Source organism: Mercenaria mercenaria, chromosome 3 (genome assembly GCF_021730395.1).
Source record: "Mercenaria mercenaria strain notata chromosome 3, MADL_Memer_1, whole genome shotgun sequence".
Taxonomy (NCBI): domain Eukaryota; kingdom Metazoa; phylum Mollusca; class Bivalvia; order Venerida; family Veneridae; genus Mercenaria; species Mercenaria mercenaria.
The window spans coordinates 60,101,032-60,116,258 of NC_069363.1; the positions used below are offsets into that span (position 1 = coordinate 60,101,032).

Genomic DNA, 15,227 nt, shown 5'->3' on the forward strand with positions numbered 1-15,227 from the left:
CCCTTCTATGAGAACTATGGTGGGGTGGGCACCCCTAAAAATTGGGCTTTTTTACGCCCAGTATTTAATTAGTGTTTGTTTTTCAATTTTTGTTTTAAAAAAACGATTTTATGTGTATGTGTTATCCGCAGTCAAACACGGTATTCTAACCAGACAGGCAAAAATATTTGGTGTGTCGACCTGACCGATAAAAATTCATCTCTAGTGTGCCAAACTGATTGCAAAAAAAAAATCTTTGGTTCTGTATATAAGTATTACCCTAACCCTTTGACAACTTATTTAAAAATATGAAAGCATCAGTTCATTGTTTTGTTATTTTACAGTCTTAACGACCACATCCGGAGGCAGCATCCGGGGGAAAATGTTTCTTCCCTTACAGCCGTTGAGAGAAACAAGACTTTCAGGTCAAGAGGGAAGAGGGGGCTTTTTCGTTGCACCTGCAACCAAATAGTCGTCAAAAAAAGACAGTATTTGGCATAGAGAAAGTTCCACCCGGAGCTGATTGGCGTCCCTGCAACATCATCTGTAATGATAAGAAAGATGAATGGATTTAAGAGAGTAAGGATGAAATCCTAAAATTCTTAAAACAATAAAATAACATTTAATGTAACTGCCTGCTCTGCATTATTTCATATATATCTATATAGCCTTATAATTTTACATACTTTGTGGTAGCTGACGCCATGACAGAAAAGATTTTAAGTCTGTTCTTAACGAGACTTTGCCTGTTGGATATTTATTATGGTTATCATACCCTTTTGCAGTTGACATTTGACTATGTAAACCATGCAACAGACACGAAGCCTCTCGATAATGATGATGATGATTATGCTGACTCAGATGATGACCTAGAGATTGATATGGAGCAGAAGGAGGAGGGTTATACCCTAACAAAAGACTATGTTTTGACACTGCCAAAGAATGCTAGAGTGATGAAAGGGAGGAGGGATTGTAAGTTGATGTCAATGTTTATAAATATATCAGATGAACATAAGACAACAATTTATGCTTGTTTACTAATATAAACCCCCATTAATCCTGACAACAAAGAGTTTTTACACTACTTACATGCACACAAAGTTATTTCTGATATATAAAGAAAATATTATTGGACTGTTTTACGTTCAGTGCATTAGAATGGTTTCTGTCGAATTTCTGTGGCAAAAAAGAAATTTGTATGTAACGCATTTGGAAAAAAACATTTATTAAAATGACTATTTTGATAACATATCAGGAGATAGCGGATATGATATTACACCCATTTGCCAAAGCCTAAGTAAAGGAGAAAAGCCAAAAACTGTCCATTAAGTGAAAGAATGGACAAATCGAGGCGCAACGCGCCGAGATTGTCCATTCTTTCACATAATGGATAGTTTGAGGCTTTTCTCTGACTTAAAACACGGTCCTCACGAAAAAATCAAGATTGTCGTGATATTATAATATAATGTCCCTAATATTGTCCTATTTGAGGCAAAGACAATTCATTGATTTGTGTCTCTGTGCTAAGTAAAAATACCAAGTCAAATAGAGTTCGAATAAGATTGCATAAAATATTTATTGCAATGAAAAGATTTTTTTTAAACACTAATGATATTCAGTGCTGATTCTTGGGAAAGTTTCGAACATATCTCGTTTTGTCATATTTATGTATGATTTGAAGTATCTTTACAAAAAGTAAAATTTAACTTGGCCGTATGATGTATGTATTAATAGTTTTCCACGCTTTGTTCGTGCTGAGTTTGCAGTTTTATATAGATGACGGGTCCAGGTGAAGACATTCTAAAATGTATGTATATGTATTTTATATCATTATTACAAAATAATCGTTCTTATCTCGCAATTACGTTGTTTTCTATCAATTTTATTAGAAGACAATAACACGTATTATAAGCGACGTTTACCAGTTATGAAAGTTAAAAAAATAAATGTATTGTTATCATTGCGGCCAAATTTCCCGGTATACCGAAATACCGAAACATGCAGTAAAACGATAGGAAATTTGACGTTTTTTAGTGTTTTGTTTTTTTGTTTGTTTGTCTTTGTAGTAGAAATGTGAAATTGCACATTTCTGAATGTCAGTTATGACAAAAAAATTTAACCAGGTGTTTTTAGCTCGACTATTCAAAGAATAGATAGAGCTATTGGTTTCCAGTTTGTTTAATTCTGCCCATTGTTTTCTCGTTTAGAGCCCAACCATTATTTTATCCGTTTTTCAAGGAATTGCACTTTGTGCATCATTAAAGGTTCCATGTGCACCGCCGAATGAACACATGGTACAGAATCCAGGAACACTGGTTAGGTTACCTGCCCGCCGTTACATGACTAAAATACTGTTGAAAAACGGCGTTAAACCGAAAACAAACAAACAAACATTGGGTTAAAATCATACGTTCCCCATCAGGGTTTTTTTTATTGCACCTACAAATTCTGGAAAAAAATACGTTGCAGTTTTAATATATTTCAAAAGTTTCGAATTTCATAGGCTGATGTATTCACACCTCTCAACGTACAAGGTTATTACAGTCGAGTCCACTTAATACGAACTCGCTTGATACGAATTTTCGGATTAAACGAACAAAGTCCGAATTCCCCGGCCGAGTACTTCTATTTTCTTTTTAAAATTATTTCGGTAATAGCGAACTCGCTTGATACGAATAATCGGTAGATACGAACACATTTTGGAAGCCCCAATAAGCTTAAATATTATACTTTTCCATCTTTTGATGCGAATTAATTTTAGAAGTCGGGGCCGTTATAAAATGTGTTGAAAATAATAATGTGGTCAAGCTTGTGCCGCTTGGTAATTGGACAATGGAGTAGTTCACACCTATTCACAAACAAACACTCGGTCCTTTGTGACTATCATGTCAATATAAAATAATTTAATCAATTAACAGGTCAATATTTAAAGAGGTGTAAATAATTTTAAACACATTATTGACGTTCTAGTGTCGGTAGGCTGTGTCTTCTAAAATATACAAACTTCCATACCTCTTAGAATGCTTGTTATATAGTACAAGCTTCAATGTTGGCGGTGGATACAATTTGGCGCTCTTGACCTCGACCGCACATTAAAATTTAAATTAAAACAGTTTTACCTGTTTAAGTATGACTTTTCTTGAGTAATTTCAATGTTATCTGAATGAATTAACTTAATCAGTTTAAAACTATTAAATACTTTCATGTATCATCATCTTGGAATCTATTCACCGATGATACCGGTGATACTGCCCAAATTGCTCGGACAAATTATCTAGTCATACATTCATTAATACGAATTTCGTTTGATACGAACATATTTCTTAGGTCCGGATGACTTCGTATAAAGCGAGTTTGACTGTACTATACCTGTCCATTATTAACCTGTACCTGTCCATTCTTAAAGTATCCATTATTTTAAGAATGGACTCTTACAGGTTAATAATGGACAGGTATAGTAAAATAATCGTGTGTATTGAGCGGTATCGGTACAATAACCTATATAATGGACAAAACTAACAAAGGATTACATCACAACCGTGTTTTAAGTAGTGATAATGCCATGCTCAGATCGCTTCCTATCTTAGTCCAGAGCAAGCTTTTCTCCTTTATACTACACCATCTAGATTCTACCAAAGTTTATATTTTGCAGTCAATGAAGTGACAGAATGGGCTGGTTAGAGACAGAGGAGGATTGGTGGGGGGAAGGAGGAGGAACAGGTGATGAAGGGAAAGGTGATGGTACGTAGCATCTGTGTATGTTTGTTTGTGTTCGGTAAAATGCCGTTTTTCAACAGTATTTCAGTCATGCTACAGCTGGTATTTTACCAAACCAGTGTTCCTGGATTTTGTACCAGCACTTACTCTGTTCTCCGAACGTAACTGCCAACTTCCACTCATGAATCAGAGGTGGAACGCGAATGATTTGAAACTCAGTGTTTCTTATCAAATCTTCACGGAAAACATGGCCCACCCGGGGATAGAACTTGCCTTCTGAGATAAGCGGGCGTAAATATATTCAAATATTGGATTAACCTTATTTATCCTAACTTGATTAACAGATTTAAGGTTATTAGATTAAATGTCGTGTCAGTTTCCTTGACAAACTAGTACCAGTGTCATCATAGAGGTAATATTGTAACCGTAGTAAAATATGAGCCTAGGGCATCTGGAATGAGCGGTCGATACCTTAGTCACTAAACCAAAGCAGTCCTTATGTCCAAAATTGCACAAGTCCTTTAGCTTTCAAAGATTCACAGAAACTCATTTACGCATTCTTAATACTTAATTGCATTTCTTTTCGTTCAAGAGCACCATGCGTTTTTTATCTTATTTCAGATAAACAGGTTTCTAGCTCTCGTTGGCTACAATGAGGAGGTTGAGCTGAGTCCGTTGTTGATGGACGATACTAATATAGAGCTCTATGACGGATACATGTTGAAGACATTTGAAGCCAGGAACAGTAAGGGCTGCTTACTGTTCTATCAACAGCTTTATAGACTACCTGTTGTATGCAGAACTGATATCAGAGGCAGTGCACAAGACGGTAGGTCTATTCAATTGAATGATCAATAAATAAATGCATCGTGATACTTGTTTTCGAATAAATATTTATATGGCCTTTTGGCATTAAAGAATCACAGTGAATATGCATGAAAGTACATTGTTCTGTTTTCGATGTTCCTGACCATGTTCTTCTTTCAGACAAAGATGACTTTATCAAACCTATCATCAGCAACTAAGAAGGCGGAGGTTTGGCGGCGTAAACAGTTAAGGAGAGACGAGATCAACGTTCTGCCGAAGGACCCAACTGAGGTAAAATAGAAAGCAAATTGAAATCTCTCACAGACCGCAGAATTAAAATGTTGCAGGCTCGGTTCGAAAGAGCAATTTCACGGGGGAGAGTGGAAATGCATACTACAGTCAACGCCTGCTGACCTCGACTTGAGCAGAAAATTACATTTAAGACGTATAAGCTTGTCAATCATAGCATATTTGTTATGATAATATACCATATATCATATATAATTATAATTATATTATTATATAAGAGTGCTTTACAAGTATATTGCCCCGATCATCGGGTTATAAATCGTCCGTCAACATATTGCGCTTGTTGCAGCCTGGACACGTTGGCTTTCTTCCCTCTCTGGTACTCATTAACATACCTTTAGAGGAGCAATATGAGGTGAGGTTCTTGCTCAAGGAAAAACGCGATGCCCATAACGGAATTCAAACCCGTGACCTATCGATCTGTAAGCCAACGTCATTCCACCGGGCCACAGCTCCGCACATGAGATTTAAAAGTTCAGGGTCTTTTCTTTTTTGATTTACAGATGGTTAACTTATTTAGGAGTTCTCCCTATGTCATGGCAGTGCGACAGCAGTGGAAGAACGGTAATCCTTCCGTGTGGAGAGAAATGAGGGGGATACTGCTAGTGGAAATGGCCGCTAGGACTGGAACGAGGTGCGGGGAGTTCCGCAACATGAAAGTAAGTAATATCTGACTCCTGTTTAAGTCTTTGCTACAGCTTTGAGAGGTGTTGCACAGTGTCTACCAAACAAAAGATTCTACTATGTTTGCTTGGTTGCATTCTGTGTATATATATTATGTCCATAATCAGAACTATATATATCCAAAACAGAAAATACGAAATGGACAGTAGTATACTTCGGACAGTTTCGCAGCCTGCTTTGAGCTGGAGCCATACCACGTGACTATGACGTCATCGCGTGGGGGCGGGGCTAACGGGGGAAAAACCCATGACGTCACTGCCGCACCCAACATTCCAAACTAACAACTATTGTTAGTTTGGAATGTTTGATGTGGCAGTAACGTCATGGTAATTTCCGATTGACTCACCTAGTCTCTGTTGTTAGTTAGTGACGTCATAGTCACGTGGTATGGCTCCAGCTCCAGCTCCAAGCAGGCTGCGAAACTGTTCGAAGTATACTACTACGGACATTAGAATTTTTAGATTTTCCCAACATGCATTTCGCTTAATAGCTCATCAGGGGAATATTACATTGTCATTCAATTATTTGTACATTTATATATTCATATAGATAAAAATCTCTGCTCCGCTGTATCTTCTTATGTCTGCATGCATGCAGATTGTCTCATGGATGTTGTTCATCTTGCTTTTTGTTATATGTCTAATTTATCAAATGGCTCGACACATATCTATCTTTGCTATGTCAAAGTGATCGAAAGAAATATGTATTTTGGATATGTCTTGCCAATCTTTTGTGTGTGTCTACATGTATGCCTTCTCTAGTGCATTGATTGAGTTGACTTGTTTCTTGTTATAGTACAAACATGTAAAGAGAACAAAACCGTTCAAAGACGATCCAAATATGAGAACTTTGTTGCTAGATGATCACAAGACCGGATTTCTATACGAAGCGACCATCCACGTCAGCTCAGAATTGTACAAGGTAAAACAGGTTTTTTTGTTTTTCAATTTTTATCTTAACTGCAATACAGTTCTGCAGAAATGATAAAATCATTCATGTTTTCATGTTTTTATCATTTAATTTAAGCTCACTTCATTCATAAATTCATACACCGGCCTGACAAAGTATGCCTGTGCTACTATCTGGGTTGACAGACAATCCGATGTAGTTGAAGAGAATATTATGAAAATGCTTTGCTGTTAAAGTAAAATATGGTTTTAGGGTTTTCTCCTGAACGATGTTTCTAGTTAATCATCAAGTCACTTGCATGTCGTAGCTTACAGACCGCTCCGTACAGTAACGTGTTTGTCGCAGAATTTCCTGATTACTACTGAGGTTTCCATTGCCAGACACTCTTATGTTGATAGTGAATTCATTCATTCATTAACATGTAATGACGTTTCGATGCCATATTTGCATGTTTTTTTATAGGAACTTGCAGAATTCTCAGCTGTCACACGCAAATTGATATACGGAGATAACAATTCTGATGAGTTATACGTCTTCAAAACATCAGATGCTGACTTGAAGCCCATAGCTAGCTCATACAATAATCGACAAATGGCTGAAGAGAGCCTAGAAGAAGTAAGTACTACCTTTCCTGATTTATAACCTAAATAATCAATTAAACATACCCTTGTAGAAACATGCCTGGGAAAAGTAAGTAGTATTTTCATTAAGTTTTTCTTCGACTAAAATCCTACCGGGAAAAGAGTAAGTTAACAGTTACATGTCTACTAGGCATATCGCATTCTTCTTCCAGATGTTCGTTTAGGCACTAAAAAAATATTTCTGTCATCTGATATACATTTTTGACTATATGGGCGCTTGCATGTATTCACTATATACTTCAGAGCTGAGATGACTGGCCATTATCCAGGATATATACCCTCCTTGACAAGGCAGAGAAAAGTGATTACAACCGACGTTAGAGTGAGAAAAAGGCATCTGGCAGAGGATTGTGCATCTATGCTATGTCATAAAAAGAGCACAGCTGACAGACATTATGATCTGGTCGAACAAGTGTAAGATCATTAAATTCATGTGTTGCCATAGCAGTGCATTTCTACAATATGTATCATGACGTAACTGTTCTTAAATGGCGCTAGCGGTACTTCTTTAAAGTTCAGTTCCATTTTAAACCTTGAATATGTCATTCTTTCTATAGAATGATGGACAGCAAGTTGCTTAATTGCTTAAGCAATTGACACCGGGATGACAAGGAACTAGTTCTATTCAAGCCTTCAACCCTGAATTTCAGGCTGAAATACAAACACGTACATGGACAGATGATACATCAAAAGAAAATACCTAGTACTTTTGTTTGCATGTTAATGCTTGGGCCTTCTTTATCCAGGGAAACCCTAAAGTTGGATATATATATTAATCAAGCCATGTGGAATGATAATACTATCAAGAAAAGTTAAAAGATAAAAGTACAATTTTGGTTAATAGAAAACATAATTTAATTTTTTCTTGTAAAGCCAGAAGCCAAACGACGTACAGTCGGCTGTATAACCAAGAAGAGACACAGAAGGAAATGCAGTTCAATGCAAGCTCTAAAGAAGAGCAGAAACAACTGGTAAAGATTAATGTAGCCCTATAGACTATGGCACATACAGTTTCAAATATAAGCAAATTGAAACAAAATCTCATTATATTAAAAATCTCTTTAAGACAGACAGACTTTGATCTTTTCAAATCTGTTTTCAGAGAGAACGTACCCCATTAATTGTAAATCCTGATATACTGGTTGCGGGGTATGATGCATTTTCCTATATCTCTATTACAGACCAAGGATATAAAGAGACGATGCCAAGTGGTATTAAAATGGCTCACAAAGGAGGACCTGAAAAATCATAAGATCCAAGAAACCCACTTTGACGGCACTGACCAGAACCTAGAAGAGCTACAGGTACATTTTCATCTTGATAATCCTATATGTAATAAGTAAAGAATGTAACACGTTTTGAAAAAATGAAAAAGTCATTCTTGAAAAATTATGTACAGAAAATACCGGTGAAAGTCTCCATCGTATCAAATTTAAATCTTTTCCTTAGTATTTTTTCTCTAGATTCATACAGATCAACATATGTTTATGATTTCAGGGAGCTATAGATGATTTTGAATTTTATAGGAGGCAGGTCGACGATGAGGAAGATGGGGAGGTGGAGTGTAATAGGTCCAACAATAGTTCCAAGCCCGCCCGCTTAGCTCAGTAGGTAAGAGCGTTGGTCTACGGATCGCGGGGTCACGAGTTCGATCCTCGGGCGGGGCGTATGTTCTTCGTGACTATTTGATAAACGACATTGTGTCTGAAATCATTAGGCCTCCACCTCTGATAATTCATGTGGGGAAGTTGGCAGTTACTTGCGGAGAACAGGTTTGTACTGGTACAGAACCCAGGAACACTGGTTAGGTTAACTGCCCGCCGTTACATGACTGAAATACTGTTGAAAAAACGGCGTTAAACCCAAAACAAAAAAAAAAAAAAAAAAAAAAAAAATAGTTCCAGCAAACTGTGAACGAGAAAGGCAAAGCAGTACTGGACCAAAGAAGAGACAGAGGAGGTTCAAAATGTGTACCGGGATGCCATCAAGGAGTTGGTTGAAAATAACTCGTAAGTAAACTTATGTTCTTAATAATTTCTGATTGGTGATACTTAATGACATATGAAAATTCTTTTATCTAGGAATTTAACTATAATCTCATTGCAATTATAACAACCAGATTCGAGTAGATGAACTAAACAAGATGGCTAGATAAGGTTTATTCTTTCTTTGTAGTCGAATTTATATCAAGGCATTAACTCATCGACTGAAAACTCATAGCAAAAGGCCGATGGAATTCCTGGATTCTTGTTGAATTATTGACCTGGAATCACAATATCCTTAATGTTTACAGTTGACTTATTGAGTTTGACACAGAACATTTACAGTTTTCTTTTTTTTTTCAGCACGGTCCCTATGCATGTGGTGCAACAATTAAGGGCAGGACGGTGGGAAAGATTCTCAAGTGAGCAGATCAGAGAAAAAATCAGGAATCTAGTGAAGATAATGAAGAAGAAATGTTAATGACATTGGAATTTTTCAGGCGACTTTTGTGTTTTATACGCGGATTTATTTTGATTATGTTAACGTTTGATTTAGATAATTATGCTTAATTTATTCTACTTCTTTTGACTTTAGGAACTCTGTGATATTTAATTATTTAATTGTTTTAGTTTAAGGATTTAGTTTAAGGATGATCAAAAACTTTGAAATATTGAACTAATGGATGGTGGAGTGAGATCACATGCATTAGTTCAATATTTCAAAGTTTGGATCATTTCATTATTTAATTAATTTGTTTACACATACTCTTTTTTGATGTTTCTTCATATTTATGTATTTTAGTAAATATTTTATTATGTTGATACCTTGTTAACGTTTGTTTAGGATATGCTTAATTTAAAGACTTCTTTTGATTTTCAGAATTCTGTGATATTTGATTATTTGATTACTTAAGTTTAAGGATGATCCAAAATTTAAAACATTGAACTAATGAATGTTGGCATGAGAACAAATTCATTAGTTCAATATTTCACAATCTGGACCATTAATAAATACATAAACTAATTAATTTGTTTACACATCCTCTTTTTTTTATATAGATCTTCTGTTTCTATGTATTTTAGTGAATATCATTTTATGTTGTTATTATGTTTTATAAGACACTTGATATCAAATTTTGGTCATGATCGAACAGAGTTGTTTAGTTATTGCCATTTTAATGTTGAACTAACGACATTAGCCATACAAATACAACACTTAAGTGCCTAATTGATTAAGCAACCTTACAATTTAAAGGCCGCTACAATTGCATGTAGTCGCATTGTTAACCTAAAGTACTCACGGAAGAAGTTGAATTGTTTGAAAATCAGATTCATTTTCACCGTACAAAATATACCCTTAAAAAAGGTATCAGATACTATAAAGTAGAAAAAATTCTACCCATAATTCTTGCAAGGGATACCCTTACTGAAATTTAGGTAAAAAATAATTTCCCCCATAAACCCCCTTATAGTTCGTTTTTATGGATTAACTTTCATTCTAAACACGATTCTGATACTCATTTCTTGATAATCTAACTCCTTCTGAGAGAACTAGGGTGGGGTGGACACCCAAAAAAATTGGGCTGTTTTATGCTGGGGCTTAATAAGTGTTTTACTGGACATCTAATACAAATAAAATGATTGTACGTGATTAATTTGGCCTATACTGTTTCATAATAGCTATTGATAATATATCAGTCGAAAGGAGGTCAGTTTAACACACATTCTGCTCGAGGTGAGTAGTGCGAAACATTATATTCAAACCCGCCTCATACCAGCCCCAATTAAAACAAGAGGACCATGATGGTCCTGAATCGCTACCTCTTCCCACATGACCCAGTTTTGAGTATTACGTCGTTTTTTCTACTATTTGATATAGTGACCTAGTTTTTGAGCTCATGTGACCCGGTTTTGAACTTGACCTTGATATTATCAAGATAAAAATTCTGACCAATTTTCATGAAGATCCATTGAAAACTAGAACTGTCACAGGAGTGACTCATACCCCCACCATACGGTCTTGTCACAGAAGAATGGCAACCATAAGGAATCTTAAAAATACTTTGGAGTACTTCATCCTGGGCTTCCACATATAAGTAATACTAGTATAATACTAGTATAGTAATACAAGTAAATATATTAAATCTCTAATATTAGAGATACACTAAAAGTGAATACAAAAAAGTGTCTTACCGACCCATGTTACCACAGAAAAATGTTTTTACTTTTTACATAGGACTTATAATAAAAAAGTTAGAAAAATACCTAAAGTACTGAAAATCTAAAAATAGGATTTCTAAAAATAGACTAATTCCTGGAATTTAAGGGGAAGAAACTCAGTACAAAAGTAAAAAAAAAAAAGGTTACTTCCCTTTGGCTCTAAGCCAATCAGATTGAGATATAGTGAAAATACATCAAAATTAACCTTAAATTCTAGGTAAAAGGGGACACAATTCAAGAAAAATTAGTGTCAGAGTTATGCACCTTGTGTCACATGATGTGGGTGATGAGGTGTAACATCTATTTTAAGTCTGGATCAAATCCATTCAGTAGTAACTGAGATATAGTGAAAATACATCAAAATTAACCTTAAATTCTAAGTAAAAAGGGGCATAATTCATGAAAAATTGGTGTCAGAGTTATGCACCTTGTGTCACATGATGTGGCTGATGAGGTGGAACATCTATTTTAAGTTTGAATCAAATCCATTTTGTAATAATTGAGATATAGTGAAAATACACCAAAATCAACCATAAATTTAAAGTAAAAGGGGACATAATTCCTAAAAAATTTATGTCATAGTTAAGCACCTTATGTCACATCATCTGGGTGATGAGGTGGAACAACTGTTTTAAGTTTGAATCAAATCCATTTAGTAATAACTGAGATATAGTGAAAATACAACAAAATTAACCTTAAATTCTAAGTAAAAGGGGACATAATTCATGAAAACTTGGTGTCAGAGTTATGCACCTTGTGTCACATGATGTGGGCACATGATGTGGGTGATGAGGTGGAACATCTATTTTAAGTTTGAATCAAATCCATTTAGTAATAACTGAGATATAGTGAAAATACAACAAAATTAACCTTAAATTCTAAGTAAAAGGGGACATAATTCATGAAAACTTTGTGTCAAGAGTTATGCACCTTGTGTCACATGATGTGGGTGATAAGGTGGAACATGTATTTTAAGTTTGAATCAAATCCATTTGGTAATAACTGAGATAATAGATTTCGGGACGGGACGCGACGCGACAAAACTGCCTCCTATATACCCCCCTCAAACAAGTTTGGTGGGGGTATAAATATGGTCTCTAGAGAGGTCACAAGGTTTTTCTATTATTTGACCTATTGACCTAGTTTTCGAAGGTACGTGACCCTGTTTTGAATTTTAACTAGATATTATCAAGGTGAACATTCTCACCAATTTTCATGAAGATCTCATGAAAAATATGGCCTCTAGAGAGATCACAAGGTTTTTCTATTTTTATACCTACTGGCCTAGTTTTCGACCGCACCTGACCCAGTTTCGAAACTGACCTAGATATCATCAAGGTGAACATTCAGATCAATTTTCATGAAGATCCATTGAAAAATATGGCCTCTAGAGAGGTCAAAAGATTTTTCTAATTTTAGACCTACAGACCTAGTTTTTGACTACAGTTGACCCAGTTTCAAACCTGACCTAGATATCATCAAGATGAACATTCAGGCCAACTTTCATACAGATCCCATGAAAAATATGGCCTCTAGAGAGGTCACAAGGTTTTTTTATTATTTGACTTACTGACCTAGTTTTTGACGGCACGTGACCCAGTTTCAAATTTGACCTAGATATCATCAAGATGAACATTCTGACCAACTTTCATGAAGATCCATTCAAGGGTATGGCCTCTAGAGAGGCCACAAGGTTTTTCTATTTTTAGACCTACTGACCTAGTTTTTGACCGCACATGACTCTGTTTCGAACTTGACCTAGATATCATCAAGATAAGCATTCAGACCAACTTTCATACAGATCCCATGAAAAATATGGCCTTTAGAGAGGTCACAAGGTTTTACAATTATTTGACCTACTGACCTAGTTTTAGAGGGCACGTTACCCACATTCGAACCTGACCTAGATATCATCAATATGAACATTCAGACCAACTTTCATACAGATCCCATGAAAAATATGGCCTCTAGAGAGGTCACAAGGTTTTTCCATCATTTGACCTACTGACCTAGTTTTTAAAGGCACGTGATCACTTCGACTGACTAGATTCAGTGAACTTGACCATTTATGAGATTCATGAATATATGGCTTAGAGGACAAGTTTTCATTTTAGACAACTGCCTAGTTTTGATGACGTCCAGTTCGAATGATAGATTCTAAGTGAACATTTGACCATTTCATGGACTTGTAATACTAGCTCTAGAGAGGTCACAAGGTTTTTCTAATTTTGACCTAACAGACACTAGTTTTCTGATCGCACGTGACCCAGTTTCGAACTTGACCTAGATATCATCAAGTGAACATTCAGACCAACTTTCATACAGATCCTTGTAAATATGGCCTTAAGAGAGGTCACAAGGTTTTTCTATTTTTGACCTACGACCTAGTTTTTGACCACCGTGACCCATTTCGAACTTGGCCTAATATCATCAAGATGAACACTCAGACCAACTTTCATAAGATCCCTGAAAATATGGCCTTAGAGAGGTCACAAGGTTTTTCATTATTTGACCAACTGACCTAGTTTTTGATGGCACGTGACCCAGTTTCGAACTGCCACGATATCATCAAGTGACACTCTAACCAATTTCATAAAGATCCTTGAGAAATATGGCCTTTAGAGAGGTCACAAGGTTTTTCAATTTTTGACCTAACTGACCTAGTTTTTGAAGGCACGTGACCCAGTTTTCGAACTCTGACCTAGATATCATCAAGGTGAACCTCTACCAATTTTCATGAAGATCTTGTGAAATATATGGCCTCTAGAGAGGTCACAAGGTTTTTCTATTTTTAGACCTACTGACCTAGTTTTTGAAGGCAGTGACCCAGTTTCGAACTTGACCTAGATATCATCAAGGTGAACATTCTAGACCAATTTTCATAAGATCTTTTGAAATATATGGCCTCTAGAGAGGTCACAAGGTTTTTCTATTTTTAGACCTACTGACCTAGTTTTTGAAGGCAAGTGACCCAGTTTCGAACCTGACCTAGATATCATCAAGATGAACATTCTAACCAATTTTCATGAAGATCTTTTGAAATATATGGCCTCTAGAGAGGTCACAAGGTTTTTCTATTTTTAGACCTACTGACCTAGTTTTTGATGGCACGTGACCCAGTTTCGAACTTGACCTAGGTATCATCAAGGTGAATATTCTGACCAATTTTCATGAAGATCTTGTGAAATATATGGCCTCTAGAGAGGTCACAAGGTTTTTCTATTTTTAGACCTACTGACCTAGTTTTTGAAGACACGTGACCCAGTTTCGAACCTGACCTAGTAGTGATGGGCCGACAATCGGCGACAATCGAATAATCGTCGGCGTTGCATTCATGAGCGCGATCGCCGACTTCACTTTTCATGACCGATTAATTACTTGGCACCCTAAACGGATAATTTAGTTGTTTCTTTTACTTTTACTTTCTGGTATTTACGGTTCTTCGGGGCAATTACGCCAAGGGAAACTACTGTACGTAAAATGTCTTCCTCTAAAGTCTCGAAAGAAATTGAGGTCATCTGTGATCAACCAGATTTTGGAAGATATATGGCTTTTACAAAATTAAGCCGAGAAAACCATCAACCTAAACTCTTGGCATTAGTATGGCAATATGCAGGGATTGAAATCATTCCAGTCGTTAACTAAGAATTAATAAATCGTTAATACTTTTTTTTGTTCCAAATTTTTTTAATTTGATAACACAATATCACTGGATAAGTCCCTAGTGAAATTAAGACGAGTACCTGATTTAAAGTTTACTATCTTCACAAATATTTTACTTTTATGGTGTTAACTTACTCGTGTTTATGAAGGGATACAATATAAGTATGATATTTGATGTCTGTGTGGTTCATTTCTTAAATAATGACATAAAACATATACTGTGAGGTGAACTTATAGATATGCAACTAGAGTAACCGATTATCCGATTATGTCCGATTAATCGAATCGGTTGGCTTGTCCGATTATGCCGATTAAT

General features: G+C 35.9%; 1 protein-coding gene and 1 long non-coding RNA gene across 2 annotated transcripts; both read left to right on the forward strand.

Moving 5' to 3' along the window:
- Positions 1 to 540: 540 nt before the first annotated feature.
- On the forward strand, positions 541 to 8,634 carry LOC123524518 (uncharacterized). Its single transcript, XM_045302764.2, has 12 exons — positions 541 to 558; positions 765 to 951; positions 3,777 to 3,888; positions 4,423 to 4,525; positions 4,684 to 4,794; positions 5,316 to 5,471; positions 6,292 to 6,417; positions 6,868 to 7,020; positions 7,290 to 7,460; positions 7,920 to 8,017; positions 8,228 to 8,350; positions 8,544 to 8,634. The coding sequence occupies exons 1-9, from the start codon at positions 541 to 543 to the stop codon at positions 7,293 to 7,295; spliced, it is 972 nt and encodes a 323-aa protein (XP_045158699.2). The 3' UTR covers positions 7,296 to 7,460; positions 7,920 to 8,017; positions 8,228 to 8,350; positions 8,544 to 8,634.
- Positions 8,635 to 8,936: 302 nt separating this feature from the next.
- On the forward strand, positions 8,937 to 10,179 carry LOC128555657 (uncharacterized). Its single transcript, XR_008370248.1, has 2 exons — positions 8,937 to 9,055; positions 9,392 to 10,179. It is a non-coding gene; the product is annotated as an uncharacterized LOC128555657 (long non-coding RNA).
- Positions 10,180 to 15,227: the final 5,048 nt, after the last annotated feature.

Coding starts and splice junctions, on each gene's coding strand:
- LOC123524518 (XM_045302764.2), top strand. Junction 4,526..4,683: donor CAGAGGCAGTGCACAAGACG/GTAGGTCTATTC, acceptor TTCTTCTTTCAG/ACAAAGATGACTTTATCAAA. Junction 5,472..6,291: donor GGGAGTTCCGCAACATGAAA/GTAAGTAATATC, acceptor TTCTTGTTATAG/TACAAACATGTAAAGAGAAC.